The sequence below is a fragment of the Dermacentor albipictus genome, chromosome 3, assembly GCF_038994185.2.
Source record: "Dermacentor albipictus isolate Rhodes 1998 colony chromosome 3, USDA_Dalb.pri_finalv2, whole genome shotgun sequence".
In the NCBI taxonomy this organism is placed as follows: Eukaryota; Metazoa; Arthropoda; class Arachnida; order Ixodida; family Ixodidae; genus Dermacentor; species Dermacentor albipictus.
In genome coordinates this window covers 162693895-162715091 of record NC_091823.1, presented here as the reverse complement: position 1 = coordinate 162715091, position 21197 = coordinate 162693895, and the positions used below count along the sequence as shown (strand labels likewise).

Here is a 21197-nt window from a genome sequence, read left to right as displayed (position 1 = left end):
GTAAGTACTTTCTTCAAGCGCGTTCGAAGCTCCGCACTCATGATGGAAATTTGGGCTCCAGTATCGATGAGTGCTGTAACGGGCAAGCCATCCACGTCCACGTCCAGAAGGCTCCAATTAGTAGGCATGGTCAGCAGAGGAATTTCAGGCCGGTGTTCTAGAGCAGCGTCACCTCCAGGAGCTGCCCCAGTTAGTTTCCCGTCGGAGAGCGGCGACGGTAAGCTGGGGATGGAGGGCGACGCAGCTGGGGCGAACGGGAGCGGCGATTATGTGGTGATGGCGATCGGCTGGTCGCGGTGGCTCGAGCGTTGTCAGGTTATTATACTTCCTTATTATATATTATACATCCTTATGTCAGCTGTCTTACGCTTGTTGCTTAACTTGGAAAGTTCTGCCAGTTCTATTCTATATGTAGGGTTAGAGGTTTTCATACATTGGCGCTTCTTGATCGATCATATCTTTCGTGTCCTGCGATAGCTCACTGGTATCCTGTGTAACGGAGTTGCCACCGACTTCTATTGCAGACTCCTTAATGATGCCCATAAGGTTGTCGTTCATTGCTTTAACACTAAGGTGCTCTTTCTGTGTTAACGCCGAATACCTGTTCTGTAGCTTTATCCGGAATTCCTCTATTTTCCCTCTTACCGCTGACTCATTGATCGGCTTCTTATGTACCAGTTTCTTCCGTTCCCTCAAGTCTAGGCTATTTCGAGTTCTTACCATCCTATGATCACTGCAGCGCACCTAGCCGAGCACGTCCACATCTTGTATGATGCTATGGGCTAGCGCAGAGTATGAAGTCTCATTTCTAGTCTCGCTATTCGGGCTTCTCCACGTCCACTTTCGGCTATCCCGCTTGCGGAAGAAGGTATTCATTATCCGCATCTGATTCTGTTCTGCAAAGTCTACTAATAACTCTCCCCTGCTATTCCTAGTACCTATGCCATATTCCCCCACTGACTTGTCTCCAACCTGCTTCTTGCCTACCTTGGCATTGAAGTCACCCATCAGTATTGTGTATGTTGTTTTCACTTTACCCATCGCTGATTCCACGTCTTCATAGAAGCTTTGGAATTCCTGGTCATCATGACTGGATGTAGGGGCGTAGACCTATACTACCTTCAATTTGGACTTCTTATTAAGTTGAACAAGAAGACCTGCCACCCTCTCGTTAAGGCTATAGAATTCCTGTACGTTACCAGCTATATTCTTATTAATCAGGAATCCGACTCCTTGTTCTCGCCTCTCCGCTAAGCCCCGGTAGCACAGGACGTGCCCACTTTTTAGCACTGTATATGCTTCATTTGTCCTCCTAACTTCACTTAGCCCTATTATATTCCATTTACTGCCCTCTATTTTCTCCAATAGCACTGCTAAACTCGCCTCACTAGATAACGTTCGAGCGTTAAACGTTGCCAGGTTCAAATTCCAATGGCGGCCTGTGCAGCCGCCATAGAGAAAGTTCGGAGGCCACTTAAGCTTCGTCTTTAGGAGCGGAACGCGATAGCATTAAAATATCACTGACTGCTTCTCACGCTTGCAGCTTATGCAATCGCAGTGTTTAGCGGGAAGCACTGACGGCGAACGCTATGCACGAAGGGGAGCTTTCTCGTAGAAACGCAACCTCCTGCGTGAGCCGCGATGGATGGATGTGATGAGCGTCCCCTTTGGAATGGGGCGGTGGATTGCGTCACCAAGCTCTTGCTATTATACTACCTAATGTCCTAACTAGGCTACAAATAGCACAATAAACTCCCACAGCCACATTTTCTGACTCGCTATTGCGAACTTTTCATTTGTACGTCTCCATCTTTGTGGTTTCCCTACTTTTCTTCCACCAAACTTCCGATCGCCTCTTACTAGTCTCTAATGCAAACATGTTTACTTTTCGCATCCTCTCGCTGAACCCAAGGGCTTCAATGAGGCCAGTGGTGCCTAAATCTACCGCTGAGCACATGTCTTCACATTCTAATAAAACATGCTGCATCGTTTACCTAGCTTTAGCGAAGCAAGCACGCGCTTCTTCCTTCGTATATCTCGCTTTATAGGTGCGTGTTCTAAGCCATCCTGATCTGGCTTCGAAAAGTAATTAGCTTCCCTCAGAGTTATCATAAATTGTGTCGTTCCCGATTTCGTTTTTTCCTCTTAAGTAGTTACTCATGGCAGGTTTCTTTTCCATCGCCGCAACCCATGAGATTATTTTAGTGTCTCTGACTTTCCGCTTGACGTTCTTTGTTGCTGTGTTGCCCACCCTACAGGCCGTATACTTGCTGGTAAGCTTCCTAGTTCTTTTCCTCCTCTCTGAATCAATGTTTTTACTGTACAGGTAGCTCAACACTCTCCTTAGCCCATTTACTTTCTTCCATATTCCTCGGTCGTTCTTCATAATCAATTTTACTGTGAGCTTCCCTCACATCAAGACTAGCACAGACCCTATCACTCTGCAGAGCATCATTTGTAGTCTTCCCGTGAGCGCCCAATGCGAGGTGCCCCACTGACCTTTGGTTCCCATCGAGTCCAGATTGTACCCCTGATTTCAAGCAAACAACCGCATTTCGAAAAGTAAGTCCTGGAAGCATTACGCATTTCCACATACCCTGGAGCACCTCGTACCTATTGTATCCCCATAGCGTTCTCTGCTTCATTAAGGCTGCATTTCTGTTCCCTTTCACAGTTAGTTTTTTTCCTGTGTTTCCATATATCTATATGTGGCGGAGACGAGCGTCATCTGTCGCTTCTGCATGGAACTGGGCAGAAGCGAACTTTTTGATGTTTGACATTTGCGAAAGGGGTTCGTTTTAAGTTTCTCCTATGTTTTCTGGTATATACATATCAATTAGACGCTTTCATGTCTGTAGGTTGTGTGTAAGTCGTAATTTACAATTGTTATGGCATACTTTACCTAGAGAAATTAAATTAGTTCGGTAACTTCCTTGCGCTACATGGAGGACCTGCGTAAACACGCAGGCCCTCCTGCGTAAGCCTGGTTGAATACAACAATAAAACCCCGGCCCTCAGGCCACAGCAGCTGCGAAGCAACTGACCACGGTGGCGGTTAGACCTGTGATGCAGCAGAGGGTGCTACGAATTTCTGGGCCCGGACAGGCCGCCATTGGAGTCGGAACCTGGCAACGTTTAACGCTAGAACGTTATCTAGCGAGGCGAGTCTAGCAGTGCTATTGGAGGAATTAGAGGGCAGTAAATGGGATATAATAGGGCTCAGTGAAGTAAGGAAGACAACATAAGCATATATACAGCGCTTAAAAGCGGGCATGACCTGTGCTGCCGGGTCTTAGCGGAGAGACGGGACTAGGAATTGGATTCCTGATTAATGAGGATAGAGTTGGTAACACACAGGAATTCTATAGCATTAACGAGAGGGTGGCAGCTCTTGTTGCGAAACCTAATGAGAACACCAAATTGAAGGTCGTACAGGTCTACGCTCCTACATCCAGTCATGATGACCAGCAAGTCGAAAGCTTCTATGAAAACGTGGAATCGGTGATGGGTAAAGCCAAACAAAATACAGTATACTGATGGGCAACTTTAATGCCAGGGTAGGCAAGAAACAGGCTGGACACAAGAAAGTGGGGGAATATGGTATAGGATACAGGAATAGCAGGGGAGAGTTATAAGTAGAGTTGGCAGAACAGAATAATATGCGGATAATGAATACATTCTTCCACAAGCCGGATAACCGAAAATGTAGGTCGAGGAGCCCGAATGACGAGGCTAAACATGAAATAGACTTCATACTCTGCGCTACCCTGGCGTCATACCAGATGTGGACGGGCTCGGCAAGGTGCACTGCAGTGACCATAGGATGGTACGATCTAGAATCAGTCTAGACTTGAGGAGGAAACGGAAGAAGCTGATACATAAGACACCGATCAAAGAGTTACCGGTAAGAGGGAAAATAGAGGAATTCCGGATAAAGCTACAATATAGGTATTCGGCTTCAACTCAGGAAGATCACCTTAATGTTAAAGTAATGAACGACGATCTTATGGGCATCATTAAGGAGTGTGCAATAGCAGTCGGTGGTATCTTCGTTAGACAGGATACCGGTAAGCTATCGAAGGAGACGAAAGAGCTGATTAAGAAACGGTAAAGTATGAAAGCCTCTAACCGTACATATAGAATAGAACTGGTAGAACGTACCACGTCAAACAACAAGCGTAAGATAGTTGACATAAGGAACTATAATATGGATAGAATTAGGCATGCTCTCAGGAATGGAGGAAGCCTAAAGGCAGTGAAGACGAAAATAGGAATAGGCAAGAATCAGATGTATGCGTTAAGAGACAAAGCCGGCAATATCATTACTTGTGTGGATAAGATAGTTCAAGTGCCTGAGGAGTTCTATAGAGATTTATACAGTACCGTCGGCACACACGACGATAATGGAAGAGAGAATAGTCTAGAGGAATTTGAAATCCCACAAGTAAATCCGGAAGAAGTAAAGAAAGTCTTGGGAGCTATACAAATGGGGAAGGCAGCTGGGGAGGATCAGGTAACAGCAGATTTGTTAAACGATGGTGGGCAGATTGTTCTAGAAAAACTGGCCACCCTGTATACGCAATGCATCATGACCTCGAGCGCACCGGAATCTTGGAAGAACGCTAACATAATCCTAATCCATGGGAAAGGGGACGCCAAACACTTGAAAAATTATAGACTGATCAGCTTACTGTCCATTGCCTACAAAGTATTGACGAAGGTAATCGCAAATAGAATCAAGAACACCATAGACTTCCGTCAGCCAAAGGACCAGCCAGGATTCCGTAAAGGCTACTCACCAATAGACCATACTCACACTATCAATCAGGTGATAGAGAAATGTGCGGAATATAACCAACCCCTATATATAGCGTTCATTGATTACGAAAAAGCGCTTGATTAAGTCGAAACCTCAGCAGCCATGCAGGCATTACGGAATCAGGGTGTAGACGAGCCTACCGTAAAATTACTGAAAGATATCTCTAGCGGCTCCACAGCCACCACAGTGTCCATAAAGAAAGAAACAAATTCCCAATAAAGAAAGGCGTCACGCAGGGAGATACGATCTCTCCAATGCTATTCACAGCGTGTTTACAGGAGGTATTCAAAGACCTGGATTGGGAAGAATTGGGGATATTAGTTGATGGAGAATACCTTAGTAACTTGCGATTCGCTGCTGATATTGCCTTGCTTAGTAACTCAGGGGACCAACTGCAATGCGTGCTGACTGACCTGGAGCGGCAAATCAGAAGGGTGGGACTAAAAATTATTTTCGCGGCAAACTAGAGTAATGTTTGACAGTCTAGGAAGGGAACAGCAGTTTACGATAGGTAGCGAGGCACTGGAAGTGGTAAGGGAATGCTTCTACTTAGGGCAGGTAGTGACCACGGATCCGGATCTTGAGACTGAAATAATTAGAATATGAATAGGCTAGGGTGCGTTTGGCGCGCATACTCAGATCATGAACAGCAGGTTGCCATTATCCCTCAAGAGGAAATTGTATAACAGCTGTGTCTTACCAGTACTCACCTTCGGGGCAGAAACCTGGGGGCTTGCCAAAAGGGTTCTACCTAAATTGAGTAAGACGCATCGAGGTATGGAAAGAAGAATGGTGGGTGTAACGTTAAGGGATAAGAAGAGAGCAGATTGGATGAGGGAAGAAACGCGAGTTAGTGACATCTTAGTTGAAATCAAGAAAAAGAAATGGGCATGGGAGGGCATGTAATGACGAGGGGAGATAACCATTGGCCATTAGTGGTTACGGACTAGATTCCAAGAGAAGGGAAGCGTAGCAGGGGGCAGCAGAAAGTTAGGTGGGCGGATGAGATTGAGAAGCTTGCACGGACAACATGGCAACAATTAGCACATGACCGGGGTAGTTGGAGAAGTATGGGAGAGGCCTTTGCCCTGCAGTGGGCGTAGGCAGGCTGATGATGAACATCCTTGCCCTACATGGAGCACCTGCGCAAATACGCAGGTCCTCCTGCGTATGCCTGGCTCGATATGAATATGGTGAAAGGACGGTGGGCGCTGGACGCCGACCGCCGAGTTTTCTTCGACACGAGGCCCTTCATGCTGCCGTTTTAAGTAAGAAAGGAAGGAAAGAAAGGAAGAAAACTGAAAAAAAAACAACAGAACACTAAGCAACCAAACGAGAATAACGAAGTGCTGTTGCCCATAGCTCGAAATTTAGCACACACTCTTAAAAAAAGGGGAGCGAGAAAGGAGGGACTAGCCGTTTTCCTTCTTCAGGCCGGTGAGTTCCTCCTTCACACCCACATTACATGTCGCGCCCTCATGTGGCAATGAAAAGGGGGCGGGACGTTTCTCTCTCGGGTGCGTATGCTGCGTCGCCGCCGGTGGCCCGAACATCGGTTACAGTAACTTCATTTCGACGGAAAGTAAGACTGAGCAGCATAACCTGAGGTCTAAACCTTTCATGACAAGCGACCACCAGTGTCAAACGTCTAGCCCGAACGGGAACTTCGATACGAGAATAGCTAAACTCAAAGCAGCGCCCGGCTGCTGACGCACACCGAGACAAGCCCGTACTCGGGCATCTCGGCCCAGACACTGCAGATATCAGCCAGCTTTTCTCGCTTTGATGCTTGAAATTAGGATGAAGAGAAGGTTAAGATTTCTGGCCATTTTGAAGCGCTGTCCGCGACGGCTTCGAAGTGAAACCAAAATACGTTTGCTCGCGCTGTCGGTACGTAGCTAGGTGGTGTCAGCGAATCACTGCCACAAGCGACGCCGTCAAATCCACAGCTGGAACACAAACCATGCCGTCAGAGCAAGGAGGCGCTGGAGCGCACCATGCAAACAGATGTAGAGCTGTATATCTAGCGTCATTTGCGTGCTGATTCATCTGCATCTCCGCGCGCCAGCGGCAGCTTCTCCGTGATGCAACGTGTAGCGCGCACGACTCTGAAGGGACAAGAAGCACCGACCAACCAAGGACGGTCTATTTCCTAGAAGGCGGGGCAGAAGCGAACATGCAAACAAAAAGTACCCAGAAAAATAATTTGAAAAAAGATTTTACAAATTGCTGACTTCCGTGTTGCAGTTTTGCACATACGGCGGTAGGCGTTAGTGAAGAAAAGGAGACACTCTCGAAGATAACATGTAGAGGGACAACTGAAGCTGCAAAGCACGAAGAGCCTAATTAAAGACACAAGGGTACGGGGCAAACGGATATGCCCAGGTGTGAACGGGAGACCAAGCTAATGAGACACAAATGGGTACGGCAACGTTGTACACAGTGTTCAGTGCCAGGATTCTGGAAAGCTGCAGAGCACTGTCGAACTCCCACGTCGGTACAAAGCCAAACCACACTCTTTCTAGCAGAAAGTATGGCTAACACGGCGCAGACACAGCTTTGTAGTAGGGGCGCTCGGACGGAGACGGCATACTCCAAGGTCGGAGCTATACTTCGCGGTCACTTGTCGCGATGGTCACGCTTCAGCCACTGTAGTTACGCTATGGTTATAGTAGCTACAGCCTAGCAGACTGTATCGCAACAATCTTCGTTATCATGACTCACCTGGAGATGGATGTAACACAACATACACCAGCAGTTAGCCTTCTGATATCGTCAATGGTGAGCGGGGCCAGTCACGCCAACCGCGTTCTCGTATGTAGTAGTATCCGGGTATCACGGCGAGTAACTTGTATTCTAGCCTTCTTGGATACCATGCTGGTATTTACGTCCGCTCTCCTCCAATATCCTTACAAATCGCATGCAGCTGCTCAGCGTATAGGAGCGAACGACGTCCTCGACGTAGCCGGATACTTTTAGTCTGTGGGCAGGAAGGCAAAACAGGATTTCGAAGGATTGCTCGAAAGCGGTGGCTTAAACGTCCCGGTCAGATTCATCCCTACACTATGCGCCCGTCCTCAAGTCCGGCCGCCGGCAGCAGCCCGTATCGCGCGCCGGCTCGCGCGTTCCTGCTTTCGAGCGGCGTACGGACGCCGCGCATAGCAGTTTGCGATTTCTGTGTGAAATCAGGCGAGAAAACGGCGAAGTGATCTCAACAGAATGTATTTTGTAAACGTCAGCCGTTCTTGAAGCGCGGCTTCGAAGTGAAAGGCTGAGATCGCCCTCGCCACCGTGTTGATAATTGAAAGTCGCTAGTCAAAAGCATTCATTATAGTGCGGTTTTATATTAACATGTGTGTGTGGATTTGTCGTGCCTATCATGTGACTATACCCAAAGAAGAATTTTATCGAAATGTATTGCTGAATTACGTATAACAGAGAGTCGCTCACTGGTACTAGAATGCAGGTCGAAACGATAAGAAGGTTGCAAGGCATATGGATTTAGACAGCTCGAGCATTGACAGCTCGTGTATGTGCCGTGTGTTGTGTGTTTGTGGTTGCTCTGTTCTGCGCAGTACGTGTAAAAATGCTCCATGTTGATCTGTTGTGCATAGAACGAGAGAATAAAGGGGTTAACAGAGGGGCCCGATCTTTTAATGCCATAAGCAGCCAACAAACAAAAAGACCAAGGACAACGCAGGGGAAAGTACGTGTACTTGAAAATTGAATGAAAGAAATGATAAAATAATGGAAGTGGATGAAAAAACAATTGCCGCAGGTGGGGAACGATCTCACGTCTTCGCATTACGCGTGCGATGCTCTAACGTAGACTGGTTGACCACTATGACCAGTTGCCTTCAGCCAGAAAGGTCACGTGCTCATGACGCCTGCGGGAGAAAGGATGTTCCACATCCGCCGCCAAGGTATGTGAGTGGTGGCGCTGGCTAACACTCCCAAGGTTATTTCTAGTAGTGACACCTAAATACCATATAAAGTGGATGGGAAAACGGCGCTGTGGTAGCTCAATTGGCAGAGTGACGCACGCGTGATCGTTTCCCACGTCTGGCAAGTTGTTTTTTCATCCACTTTCACTTCCATTAATTTATCATTTCTTTAATTCAGTTATTAAGTACAAGTAATTTCCCCTGTGTTGTCCTTGGTGTCTTTGTTTGCTGGCTTCTTTTGATACTGTTGCGCACAGTATGTCTTTCAAGATGTTTTGTGTGCTTGCCCAGCGGAAAGTGCAAAATGGAACGGCAGCTTTTTTTTTCGTTAGCTTTTAGCGCCATTTATCGAGCCGCGCAATAACCATACGGTTTACTAATTTGAAGCCTCTCCACGTGGCACTAAGGGAGTTATTTACATAAGCGTATGTGTATGTGTGCGACGGATTAATGTACAGATATCCCTGTGTTTACGTAAGTTCTACGCCGCGATCTTTAGTGATGCCATTCCTTTTCGCGCTTCGACAGTGGTTAGAGCAACGCTCAGCCCGTGTTATTAACGTGATCAGCCGGCCGTCAATGGCGGGTGATAAGCGTGGCAGTCGATTGAAAGGCATCGCTGCAAAATCGTGTCCTGCATGCACCTGGTTCCTTGTATGCTCCAAAGAAAGCTTAGTGAGCTTGTCTTTTTTTCTTTTCTTGCAAAGTTCTGTAAAGTACACCACGCTTATGACGCGTACGTTGTTTTCCAGCGGCGAACTACCACAGTTCGTAGGCCTAGTCGCATCCATCCCTTCGCTTGCCTGGAGTCGGCCATGTTGGTTTTGAGGAGGGAGAAACCGTTGCTCCCATGCATCAGAGAGGAAATTCGCTCCATTTAAAGACGAACATAGGAGACATCGCTGTTCTTCCCTTAATGGAGCCAGGGTCACTACTTTTTTTCTTAGAGTGTAGTGAATAGATTGTAAAGCACCCATCGAAATGTCAATACCTATTGGTTGCAATATCTTGAACTTATGGATGAGGTATTATTATCTGTGTATTAGTGGAAATTTGACTGTCTGTAAGATGAAGAGTTTAAATTGAACTTTGATGAACTTAAACTCTACGTCTACGCGGTCGTCAAGGCCCCTGTCATAAATATAAACACACGACCGGCTTACGCACGGCTGTGTCAACGGCCATTTGAGTAGCACTGCTTTCTTTTCATTTCTACACCCTCGCCGCTAACACGCGTTCGGTCGTTGCCTCACCTACGCGCCTTAACCCTTTTGCCCTTTAGAAGGATCGTACCCATGTATACTGCGCCGAGGGAAGCATATGTCGTCTAGAAAAGGACAAGTCCACTTGTCGAAACGCTGGCTCCCGCTTTTATCTTGTTCTCGTTTTGCTCATAGTTGCGCGAGGTTGCATCGATGCTGCATTGCCTTTATTGTATACATTCACGGCACATTATGGTTTTGAAAAAGCATGCTACTGATAATCTGTGCGCCTGTGATTACGTCGTTCCACTTCAAGCTTGTCTCCTTTTTGTATGTAACTACATACCCCGGAAATGCGTTTCTTCATTGCCAGCAAACTCCTGACGATGGTGCCTTGGCTCACGGGGCACTTGTGTTCTATTATGTTTTCACATACTTCTTTACGTAAGTTATTTATTGTACTGTGTAGCCTCGAGCTTTGTTTTGTACATTTCGTTTGCAGCTTTTCTGGGAATCGAGTTGCGCAATGTTGCAATAAATAATATGTTGCCCGGAGTGCATAAATGAGCTGTCATATGCCAATGAAACATTTCTTGATCCCGCATGCAGACGTTGTGGGCTTGGCTCCCACCAGCGACAAGTTCTTTCGTCCACTATTATTTCTGTTTACTGTATCATTTGCACATTTCAATTAAAACAACAAATTATTTCCTCCCCCTTTCTTCTCGTTCATGCGGTGCTGTGGTACCACACTTATCTCCTTCAACGAACACAACACTGTATATATGTACAAATTGTAACATGCTGTTCCTTTGCTCCATTACTGTCACTTTCATGGTGCCTCAGATAATTAAAAGCAGTTGTTCATCATCTGCAAGCTTCTCAGTTGTGCGGAGTTGTTATTGTGATCACAATTGCGCGCATGCGTCAGCGTAATAAGACTGATTTCATTTTTACCAAACGTACCCCGGACCAACTTTATGACATATTTCTTTAGAAATGAGCGAATATTCGGCTATCGATTTAGTATTCGGTGATCATTTTCCTCATATATTCGTATTCGACTCGATTCGGAAATTCGGCTATTCGAACAACCTTACTTCATATTCCTTTTTATAGTGTCGCTTTAATGTCAAACATTTCCGGCCTTGGCCGAAAGGCGGCGCGTACCGCAGGCCTCATCTGGCCGCTGCCTCAGAGCCACAAGGTCGGATCCGGCGTTCTCTTCCTGGACGCGGTCACCTTTCATCTCACATTCTCAGCGTCAGTGTCGTCAACGTCGACGGACCCTTCGCCGACGGACCCTTCGCCGACTTCGGCGACAGCGACAGCAACGCCACGGCCAGGCGCACGCTCGCCCTGTCCGCTGGTGGAGCGAGCGATGCGGCGCTATCGCGAACGCTGGCTGTTCGGCGACTGCGCCGCCCGGCACTCGAGCGAGGCCGACGTCCGAAGCGCTCGGGCTCAGGCGAAGCTACGCTGGGATCGGAGCAGGCACGGCGACGACGCGTCTCTCTGGGGCACGCTCATGGAGGCACTGATCGTCAACCTCAGGGGCCCTTGCGAAGACAGCCCACACGAAAACATGGATGAAAGCTGTGAGCATTTTGGATGTTCGCTCGATTTACGGAAGGCAATTTACAGAGCCTCTTACAAGAACGGTCGGTTAGGACTGATATTGCCTGAACTAGGACCCTTTAGCAGCCCGAAATTCGCAACTACACAGGACGCAAAAGAAAAACAAACAAACGAACAAACTTGTTTATAGCTTTCACACTACCTCTGTTCGTGTCTTTGTCAAAGTCATGTCCTTGTACAATATCTGTTTAGCTGAGCTTTCCCGTGTAGAGAGTGTGGCCTTGCTGCTACCCACTTGTCGAAAGCGTTCGCCAAATACATCGTTGAAATATAAAAATCAAACCTTCATGCCTTCGCAACAGAACAGCCGGAACAGCCCGCACTTCGTTCGCCATACCATCAGCACTCGCCCCCCCGGAGCGCAGCACGTCCACCGCTTCTAGAGCACTGCAGCATGTTGCGCGTGTTGCGCGTGTTGCTGCTCTATTTTGGATAACAATTCTTTTTTGCGCCCGCGGACGAGGACAGAAGGGAGGCGTTGACAACGCAATGCGCTAACTTCAACAAATCACCCAGTTTCGAACAGTTTTGAAAAACGGGACCTGGCAAAAAGCGATTTTACTCTTGCAAGAAAAAACTCAGAGCTCTGAAGATTGACGACCCGTTGTGGGGGGAAAAGTTCACAGGAAGTAGTAGATTTCCTGAAAGAAAATTCAGACAAGGTTTTCTGCATGCTCTATTGACATAAAGGACTTGTATTTCTCCTTGCCTCATTATTGGACTACTAGTTTGCGTGGAAGAGTGCATTGATGACCTTAGAGCAGTTGCGTTTCAAAACCCATCTAGGTTATCCGCCAAGGGCCTTTTAGACTTCTTCGCTTTTATCTTAACTCTACATATGCAGAATGAAATGATGGTGTATTTACTCAGAAGCTAGGTGTCTGCATTGGCTCATGTAATTGGCACCTACACTTAGACATTTTTTGTCCCTGATAACAAAAGCTTGTCAGATGCATTGATTGATTTCAACGTTTTTACACAGTTCTGATGTGTGCATGACTATTTATCTCATTTTAATCTGTACGCAGATTCTACAGTGGATAAACTTTTCAGTTTTTACTGAACCCCTTAATCCACTAACACTGACGGTTGAATCGCCCGCCGAAGGGGCACTGCGGTTTTTACATATACACCTTCGGGCCAACGCACGTGCTGGATATATAGGCCTAGCTAATAAGCCACACCTAATGTACAACTCCACCTATTCAAAACTTGCTAAAAAGAACATTGCTAACCTATGTCTTGGAAATGCTCGCAAAAAGGTCGTGCGATCGCGGGATTTACACATGCCTGATCAATCGGAACGGTTGTCCACAGCAGGGTTTCCGAAGTCCTTGCAGGTTTCCGTAGCCGAGGGTTTGCTGAAACGTTGTCGTGTAGAAAACAGCACTCGGGAAACATGAAGCGAACAGACGCAAAACAAACTAAGGGTAGTGGTTGTGCCGCGCGTACATAGGATGGCACGCTGTCTTAAAAATTGCTAGTCGCGTGAACACAATAGTTTTTATTTTGAGCTACAGAAAAATATAGCAGTGTGTGTCGGTTGACAGACCCGTGTCGCAGATCAGTGGTTGGGTGTTCGAAGAGACATCAAAATCTGTTTATGGATTGTGAAGAATCAGTGGAGTACGAGCTGCCGCTGTCCTGTGCTAAAAAGTACATAGGGCACAGAGGACGGTGCCCTAATGATCGTTTAAGAAAGCGTAGTTTAAATGCAAAAAATCATGACGGCCATCTGTCTGTTCACTTTCATGAATGCAGCTGCACCCCTTTCTTTGGTAATTTTGTGGTTCTGGCCATACACAGAGATAGAGATGTGCACAAAATTATTGAGGCACAGGCTATCAATCGTAGTGATCAAAGTTGTGTAAGCACTCCGTCTATAGAACTGTTAAAGAAACGGCCTCTTTGGAAAGCGCAGTTTGACGAATTGATAAGGTGTGGCGCTACTGTGCATTGTGTGTAAAGGTATTTCTTTCTGGGAATAAATTGTTAAAAGTTAGCGCATTGTGTTGTACACGTCTTCCTTCTGTCCTCGTCTGCTGGCGCTAAAATATTATCCAAGTTAACGCTTCTATAGTTGCAGCTTTTATAGCCCCGGGAAATCGGCGCGTACATTTGCTCACGTTCTCGCCCGGCTTTGTCGCCGTCACCGATACATGGGCGTGGGTGAACACCCCCTATCCTTTGTCACGAGTGCTGATAAGAAAAGTTTAGACAGGGTTCCACTCTCCCATTTCATTTCCACTTCATTCCGGAGAGTGGAAACCTCCGTTAACTACACCCTTTTAACTCTTTGGAATGGTGAAAGTTAGATCATTCCTACTCCTGGAGTGGCGGAACTGGTCCAATCCGTTGCTCCAATTCCTGCGAATGAAACGCTTTCTCTATAATCGTTTACTACGTGCCCTGGCAAGTAGTAAACAAAAAAAAGGAATAAAACACCAAAATTTGGCAGAATCCACCTCACGATGACTGTCAAAGGTAATGCCCTAAACACCTTAAGCGACTAGGACTAGGATGGTGAAAAAAGACGGGAGACACACGAGCGTTAACTTGCGACCATGCGTTAATGCGTTAGCATTTAATCAATATAGCCACAGAATGTATTGCCGCCATCGAAAGGAGTTATGTATCAGGGGTGTACTGCAGCGAGACTCCTCTTTCGCGTTTTCCGAAGGGCACTCGGCGCCGCTTAGCTCCGCCACCGCGAAGACATGAGTTCGAAATGCATGGCTCACTGGTGCGTGCGAACGCTGAGAAACGCGCCAAGTGACAACCGGGCTCCACTCTCACCCTTCTTTCTGTACATGCTGCTCCATCTAGAGGCGCTGCCGAGTAGTTCGCGCGTGGCCTCCTATACGACAAGCGTGGCGGGCCGGTGCGTGCGAGCGCTTGGAATTGTTCCCTTGCTTGCCTGCACACTCAGTGGCCCTTACCCAGTGACCCAAGTTGGCAAGGCGTTCATTGACGAGCGGCGCACACCGAGTGCATTGATGGCGCGGATCGCTAAAGCGTTGGCGTGAAAGGCGTTCGTCAAAATGCGGCACATACTCAGGGCATTTGTGGCGCAGCATGGTAATGCTTCAGGTTTTTGTCCTTGAGGAACGCTTGTGACGTAGGCTTGTTTTCAGTCAGGATCGGCGGACAAATCTAAGGGGTATTTTTCGTCATTGTAGAGCGGCACATTGCCAGTGGCACATACCTACTTAACCAAGTTGGCTTCAAGGGCGTCCGTTAGAGACCGGCACAGACCGATTGGCACATAGCCGCTACCCCAAGCAGGCGTCAAAGAGTTTCTTTCAACAGCGGCGCCTACCCAGTCCCACATCTACAGTGGCCGATGTCTGTGGGGAAGAGCTTCGTTGAAAGAGGGCACGTATATACACATTGACACATATTCGGTGACCCAAGTTGATTTGATGGCAGTGGCGTACCAACTATTTCTCTAGTGGAGGGAGGGGGGGGGGGGGCAACCGCACACGATCTCACCTCCCTCCGGTTATTTGAATTTGCATTTGTTTCTTGCAACTATATAAAATCTGAAGATACCGAAGGGACAAAAGTTAATGAGTGCCTCACAGAGGTCCCAGATCCTGCCCAGTAGAAGTAGTGCAGCGCACATAACAAGTGCACATTTACCGCAAACAATTTTTATAATAGAACAAATTGTACTGGGTTTCTAATTCCACAGCGCAAATGTATCGCTAGTTTAGGTAATTGTATTGTCGCGCTTATACGCAACGTTGTAAAATAAACAATAATTACTTCGAATATTCACAACAAATAAAGGCAGCAGATGTGTGCGACCTTGGAGAATTACAGCGCAATTTCCAGTGTAGCTGTCTCTTTCGAACAGTTGCAATAAATGTTTCATTTTCTTTTAACTATACTGCCTAATTTATGAAGTTTAGCGTATATTTATGACTGTTCCGTTTTCTTGGTAAGGTATTTCAGTAAGCATTATTAAGGCGTTTTAGTAAGGCACTCGAGAGATTAGTTCATTTTAAGTTCATTCCAAAGGTGAAGAGATAATCTTCCTAAGATTATAGTTTCTTGGATGGCAGCTTATCTTTCGGATCGCGCGCAGTTTTTCTCAATTGAAGGTAACAACTCCAGCTCTCTTCCCGTAACATCCGGTGTACCCTAGGGTAGCGTCCTGACGCGATTGCTGTTTCTACTCTACATAAATTACACTGTCACCGTTGTTACACCAGGCACACAAATTAGAATGTTTGCGGACGACTGCGTCTAATTGCGGGAAATATCTTCAGTACATGAACAGACCGGACTTGATCTAAGCTTACACAATATACAAGAATGGGGCGATAAGTCGAGCATAGCCTTGAGCAAAGACAAAACACACTGCCTTGATTTTACTCGCAAGAAAAGCGCTCTAAAACATGAATACACTTCGGTCGCTTTACCGTTAAAGTAAGTAGAAAATTATGAATACCTAGGCATGACTATTTTCAAGTAACCTTTCCTGGAATATATGCATTAGTAACATTTGTTCTGCATTCCGTAAACATTGCTTCTTGAAACACAAACTGAGAAATTCAGCTGCCAGCATTAAATTATTCAGAGGCTGGGTCAAATAAATAGATCAGAGGCTGGGTCAAACCAGCCTCTGCAAGTGGCGACACCGTGCGGAACAAGTATAAAGGGCCACCCTTTGGAGTACGCGACCACTGGGCACAGTGGCACCGAAAGAATGCGGTCCAACCCTCTGCTTTTCTTTGTGCAGGTGAGAAAGGATTACGGCAAGTGTTACCGTTCAAGCGATCCTTTTCTACTAGTGCTACCGTGCACATGGCTGTGTTGCTTGCTTGATGTTTTTTGCCTCTGGAAGTTACTGTCTTTAGGAGGGGACATTGAAACTAACCCCGGTCTCGAAGTTGCTCAAATCTTGAAACAACTTAAGGAAATGGCAGCTGATATTAAGGATATCAAAGAAAACCGCCCGGTTGAAATTTAAAAAAAAGGTTGACGCTTTATCGAAACTTGAAGACAAGGTCACTTTATGCCAAAACCGGCTTTCAAATATTAACGAAGTTGTTCTGACCCTTGAAAAGAAAATAGACGAATTTGAGAACCTTGGCCTGAGACTTTTTGGCCTAACAGAACCAGAGAGTGAAAACGGCGAATCACTGGAAACAGCCGTAAATAAAGATATGTTCCAAGAACTTCTCAAACTAAACCCGATAGCTATTGAACGAATACATAGATTAGGTCGCCCGTCCACGAAAAAGAAACGACCTGTCATCCTATGATTGTTCGATACAAGAGACAAAGCGTGAATTTTTAAACAATGCCACAAACTGAAGAACACTACTATATCAATAAGTGAAGACTATTCGCGAAAAGTTCGAGAAGTTAGAAGGAAGCTGTGGGCAAGTGCGAAAGAAAACCGCGAGAAGGGTGATAAAGTTTCCTTAGCTTTTGACAAATTATACACCAATAGTACAGCTTATATTTGGAGCGAGGAAAAAAAATGAAAGAATTCCTGTTAAAACCACGACGCAGATATACCATACCGCCCAACGACCCGCCGTCACGCGCAAGCGCAGAAATAGGCACGAGAGTCGCCGATGATCCAGACGATGTTTCAGAACTTTCAGGTCTAGAAATCTTCTAACCTGCCATCCACAGACATTCAGTTTCAGCCAAGGATAAATGTCTGCGTATCGTGAATTTTAATGCTCGTATCGTGGGGAACAAGACAGATTCCCTAGAAATTCACTTGCTACAACACGATCCGCACATCGCAGTCATAACGGAAGCCTGATTGCGCAGCGATATAACAAATTAACTTGTTTTTCCACCCAATTACAAAGTATTTCGTAATTGGGACTGCGCAGAGGCGGAGGTATAGCCGGTCTAGTTAAAGATCAAATCGGAGCCACGCTTATCGGTGATAGTTTCGAACGAGAGTACCTATGCATTAGGTTATCGTGCTGGGGTCAATCCTTTGCGCTGTTCGCATTTTATAGACAACCTGATGCTACACCAGACTACTTGAATAAAGTTAAAGAGCACATGTCTCTTTACCAAAATCAGAAATTTTTTTTGATCGGTGATTTCAACTTGCCCGGTGTCAATTGGAAGCTCCTCCAAGCAAACAATAAGGCTGATGCAAATTCTAACATTATTTTTGACATTATGCTAACACATGATCTTATTCAAGTGGTTAATGAACCCACGCGTGTGCAAGGGTCATCATGTTCTATATTAGATGTTATTTTTTTAAACCGAACCTTTTCCGAGGATACCGTGTCAGTCGAAGATGGCTTATCTGACCATTACCTTATTGCACTTTCCTCGCCAATTGTCAAAACTACCGTTCCTAAAACTGCCCAAACCAAATATTTTAAAGATTACACCAGAGCGGATGACGCCAGCATAGTTGACTACATGGAAACTTGTCTTACGCGCTTGACAGATGATGGTAGTGATGTGTCTACACTTTGGACCGCGTTACTACAATGTGCAGGCAATGCATAGATACATTCATGCCCACTAAAACTAAGAAATTCAATAAAAGTACGCCTTGGATGATGCGTGGAATAGTACAACTAAGGCGCAAAATCAAACGAATAAAAAAGAAGCATCCACGCACGGTCGCTATCACGGAACTCCAAAAAAAAAAGCTGTCATGCGCCGTGCGCGATTCGAAATTTTTTTTTATTTTTCCACAACATTGCCCAACTTTATAAAAACGCACCGGATAAGTTTTGGGGATACCTTGGCAATAGCAAGAAGAATATGACGGAAATTGCAGGTAATGTCACCATTCTTAACGACCTGAATGCAATCGCACAACATTTTACCACTCATTTTCATAGCGTATTCTCCCGTGCACGATCAGGCTCATCTTTGAGTTCTGCAGTGTTTGAAAAGCATGAGGCATTGTGTCTATGTTGCTCAAGTTAAAAACCAAAACAACTCCTGGCCCTGACAACCTCCCGAATGTGTTTCTTAGGCGATACGCCGAAACTGTTGCCAAGTTTTTAGTGGTATTATTCAGGGCATCTTTGTTATGCGCGAAAGTGCCCGAAGATTGGAAGATGGCTCGAGTTGTTCCGGTCTTTAAAAAAGGCGATCGATTATTGCTCGAGAATTACCGCCCCATATCATTAACATCATCGTGCTGCAAACTTTTCGAGCACATAATCGCAACTCGCATTACTGAATTCTTAGATGAACACTCCATACTAACGAGTGCTCAAGATGGCTTCAGGAAAGGTTATTCCACTACCACAAAATTAGTAACAATAATTGATTCAATTGCCAAACCTTTAGATGCCAACGGTCAAATTGATGCAGCTTTTTTTTTGGGGGGGGGGGGGGACTTCAGTTAAACATTCGATAGGGTAATTCACAAAAGCGAATTCTAAAATTAAGGAACATTAACCTTCCGGGCATCATAATTACCTGGATTGCAGACTATCTGGATAATCGCCAACAGTATGTTTCAGTTGACGATCACAATTCGGGATATCTACCAGTCACTTCAAATGTTCCCTGGGGCAGTGCCCTGGGGCAGTGCCCTGGGTCCATTGCTCTTTGTTTTATATATTAGTGACACTGTTACCGTCGTCAAATCTAGAACACAAATAAGGCGGTTTGCAGATGACTGCGTTGTATTTTGTACTATTAAGTCCGTGGATGATCGGAAGGAACCTGACTCCAGCTTGAATAATATATTTTTGTGGTGCGAAGAATGGGGCATGGCTGCAAACATAGATAAAACTGTCTCTCTTCGCATAACGCATAAAAAGAATCCCCTGGAGTACGCTTATTAAATGGGATCTGTTCCATTAAAGAAAATTGAGAGTTACATGTACCTTGGCGTAACGTTCACTAATAAATTTTCTTAGAAGCTTCACATTGACAACACATGTTCTTCTGCCTTTCGGAAGCTAACCTATCTGCGACACAAACTAAGAAATGCCCCCTCCAACGTTAAGCTACTCACATACCTAACCTACATCAGGCCAAAACTTGAATATGCTTGCGTTGCATGGGATCTCTATACCAAAGTCAATGTTAACAAACTTGAGAGAATACAGAGAAAATCTGTTCGTTTTATTTATTCCAAGTTCAAAAGTTCGGACTCGCCGTCAGAGTTGATGTTGGCTAACGACAAGAACAGAGAAGACAGAAACACAGGCTAGATTTCTTACATAATCTAATTAATCACAAATTGGCTCTGGACCCTTCACTATATGTAAGTCATCTCTCCACAAGGTATACACGACACCATCGTCCGGATACACTGACACCTATTTATGCTAGAACAAACGGCTATAAGTTCTTCTTTCCCCGGACTATTTCTGAATGGAATTCACTGCCCGCCCCTTACAACATGTGACTGTCTTTTATGTAAGTTTTTATTGTCTTTTTTTTGTTTTTGCATAGAATGTGTTCTCCTTGCTGTTGAATGAGCAAGGAAAGTCCTCGATTCTCAAACTCCCTTGCCTTTGGTGTGCAATTCCCTTGCGTTTGATGTGCAATTCCCTTGCCTTTTTTTTTACATCGTTCTGTTTGCACCATGGCTTGATTTAGGTATTGCGTTTTGATCTTTTCCCTAAGTGTTTCTGTGAGCAATATATCCTTGTAAAGTTTATATATTTTATGAATGTATACGAACATATCTTGTATATGCCTTGTACTTAATGTCTGCCCATCCTGCAAGGACGACAATGTGGTCTACAGTATGTAGAAAATAAAAATAAATTAATTTATTTGACTTTCATCAGACCTAAGCTAGAGTACGCTTGCATTATATGGGATCCATACGCTAAACAGGTACCTAGGTCTACTAATCACGAAGAACCTTGACCATGAGAAGACAATTCACAGAATAAAAATTAGTTGGATCGGATACGGCAGACACCGTGAGCTCCTGACTGGAAGCTTATCGTTAAAATTAAAAAGGAAAGTATACAATCAGTACATTTTACCTGTGCTGACATATGGGGCAGTGACTTGGAGTCTGACAAAGAAGCTTGGGAACAAGTTTAGGGACCGCGCAACGGGCGATGGAACCAAGGATGCTAGGCATAACTTCAAGAGACAGAAAGAGAGCGGTTTGGATCAGAGAGCAAACGGGTATAGACGATATCTAATTGACATTAATAGAAAAACATGGAGCTTGGCAGGTCATGTAATGCGCCGGGTATGATAACCGTTGGATCATTAGGGTTACAGAATGGATACCAAAAAAAGGGAAACGCAGTCGAGGATGGCAGAAGACTAGGTGCAGTGATGAAATTGGGAAATTCGCGGGCGCTAGTTGGAATCTGTTGGCGCAGCACAGGGGTAGTTGGAGATCGCAGTTGGAGATCACCTTCGTCCTGCAGTGGACATATAAAATAGGCTGATCATGATGATGATGATACACTAACCATAACATTAAAATCATAAAGAGAATTCATACAAAGCCTCTTCGTTTCATTTATTCTAAGTTTAACCGCACCGATTCCCCCGTGATGCCAAATGACATTACCTTCCTCGAGACACAGAGGCAGGTACTTGACCTGAATTTCCTACAGCAACTAATTAATCGTGAATTACCCTTAGACCCCTAGG

General features: G+C 45.5%; 1 protein-coding gene across 3 annotated transcripts in view; it reads left to right on the top strand.

Moving 5' to 3' along the window:
* Positions 1–21197, top strand: part of LOC135905210 (beta-hexosaminidase subunit beta-like) — a 170071-nt gene that overhangs the window by 84272 nt on the left and 64602 nt on the right. For all 3 annotated transcript variants that reach the window (XM_065436224.1, XM_065436225.1, XM_065436223.1), the window contains one exon: positions 11125–11563. In XM_065436224.1, coding sequence (XP_065292296.1) covers positions 11125–11563 — 439 coding nt within the window. The remainder of the gene's footprint in view (positions 1–11124; positions 11564–21197) is intronic.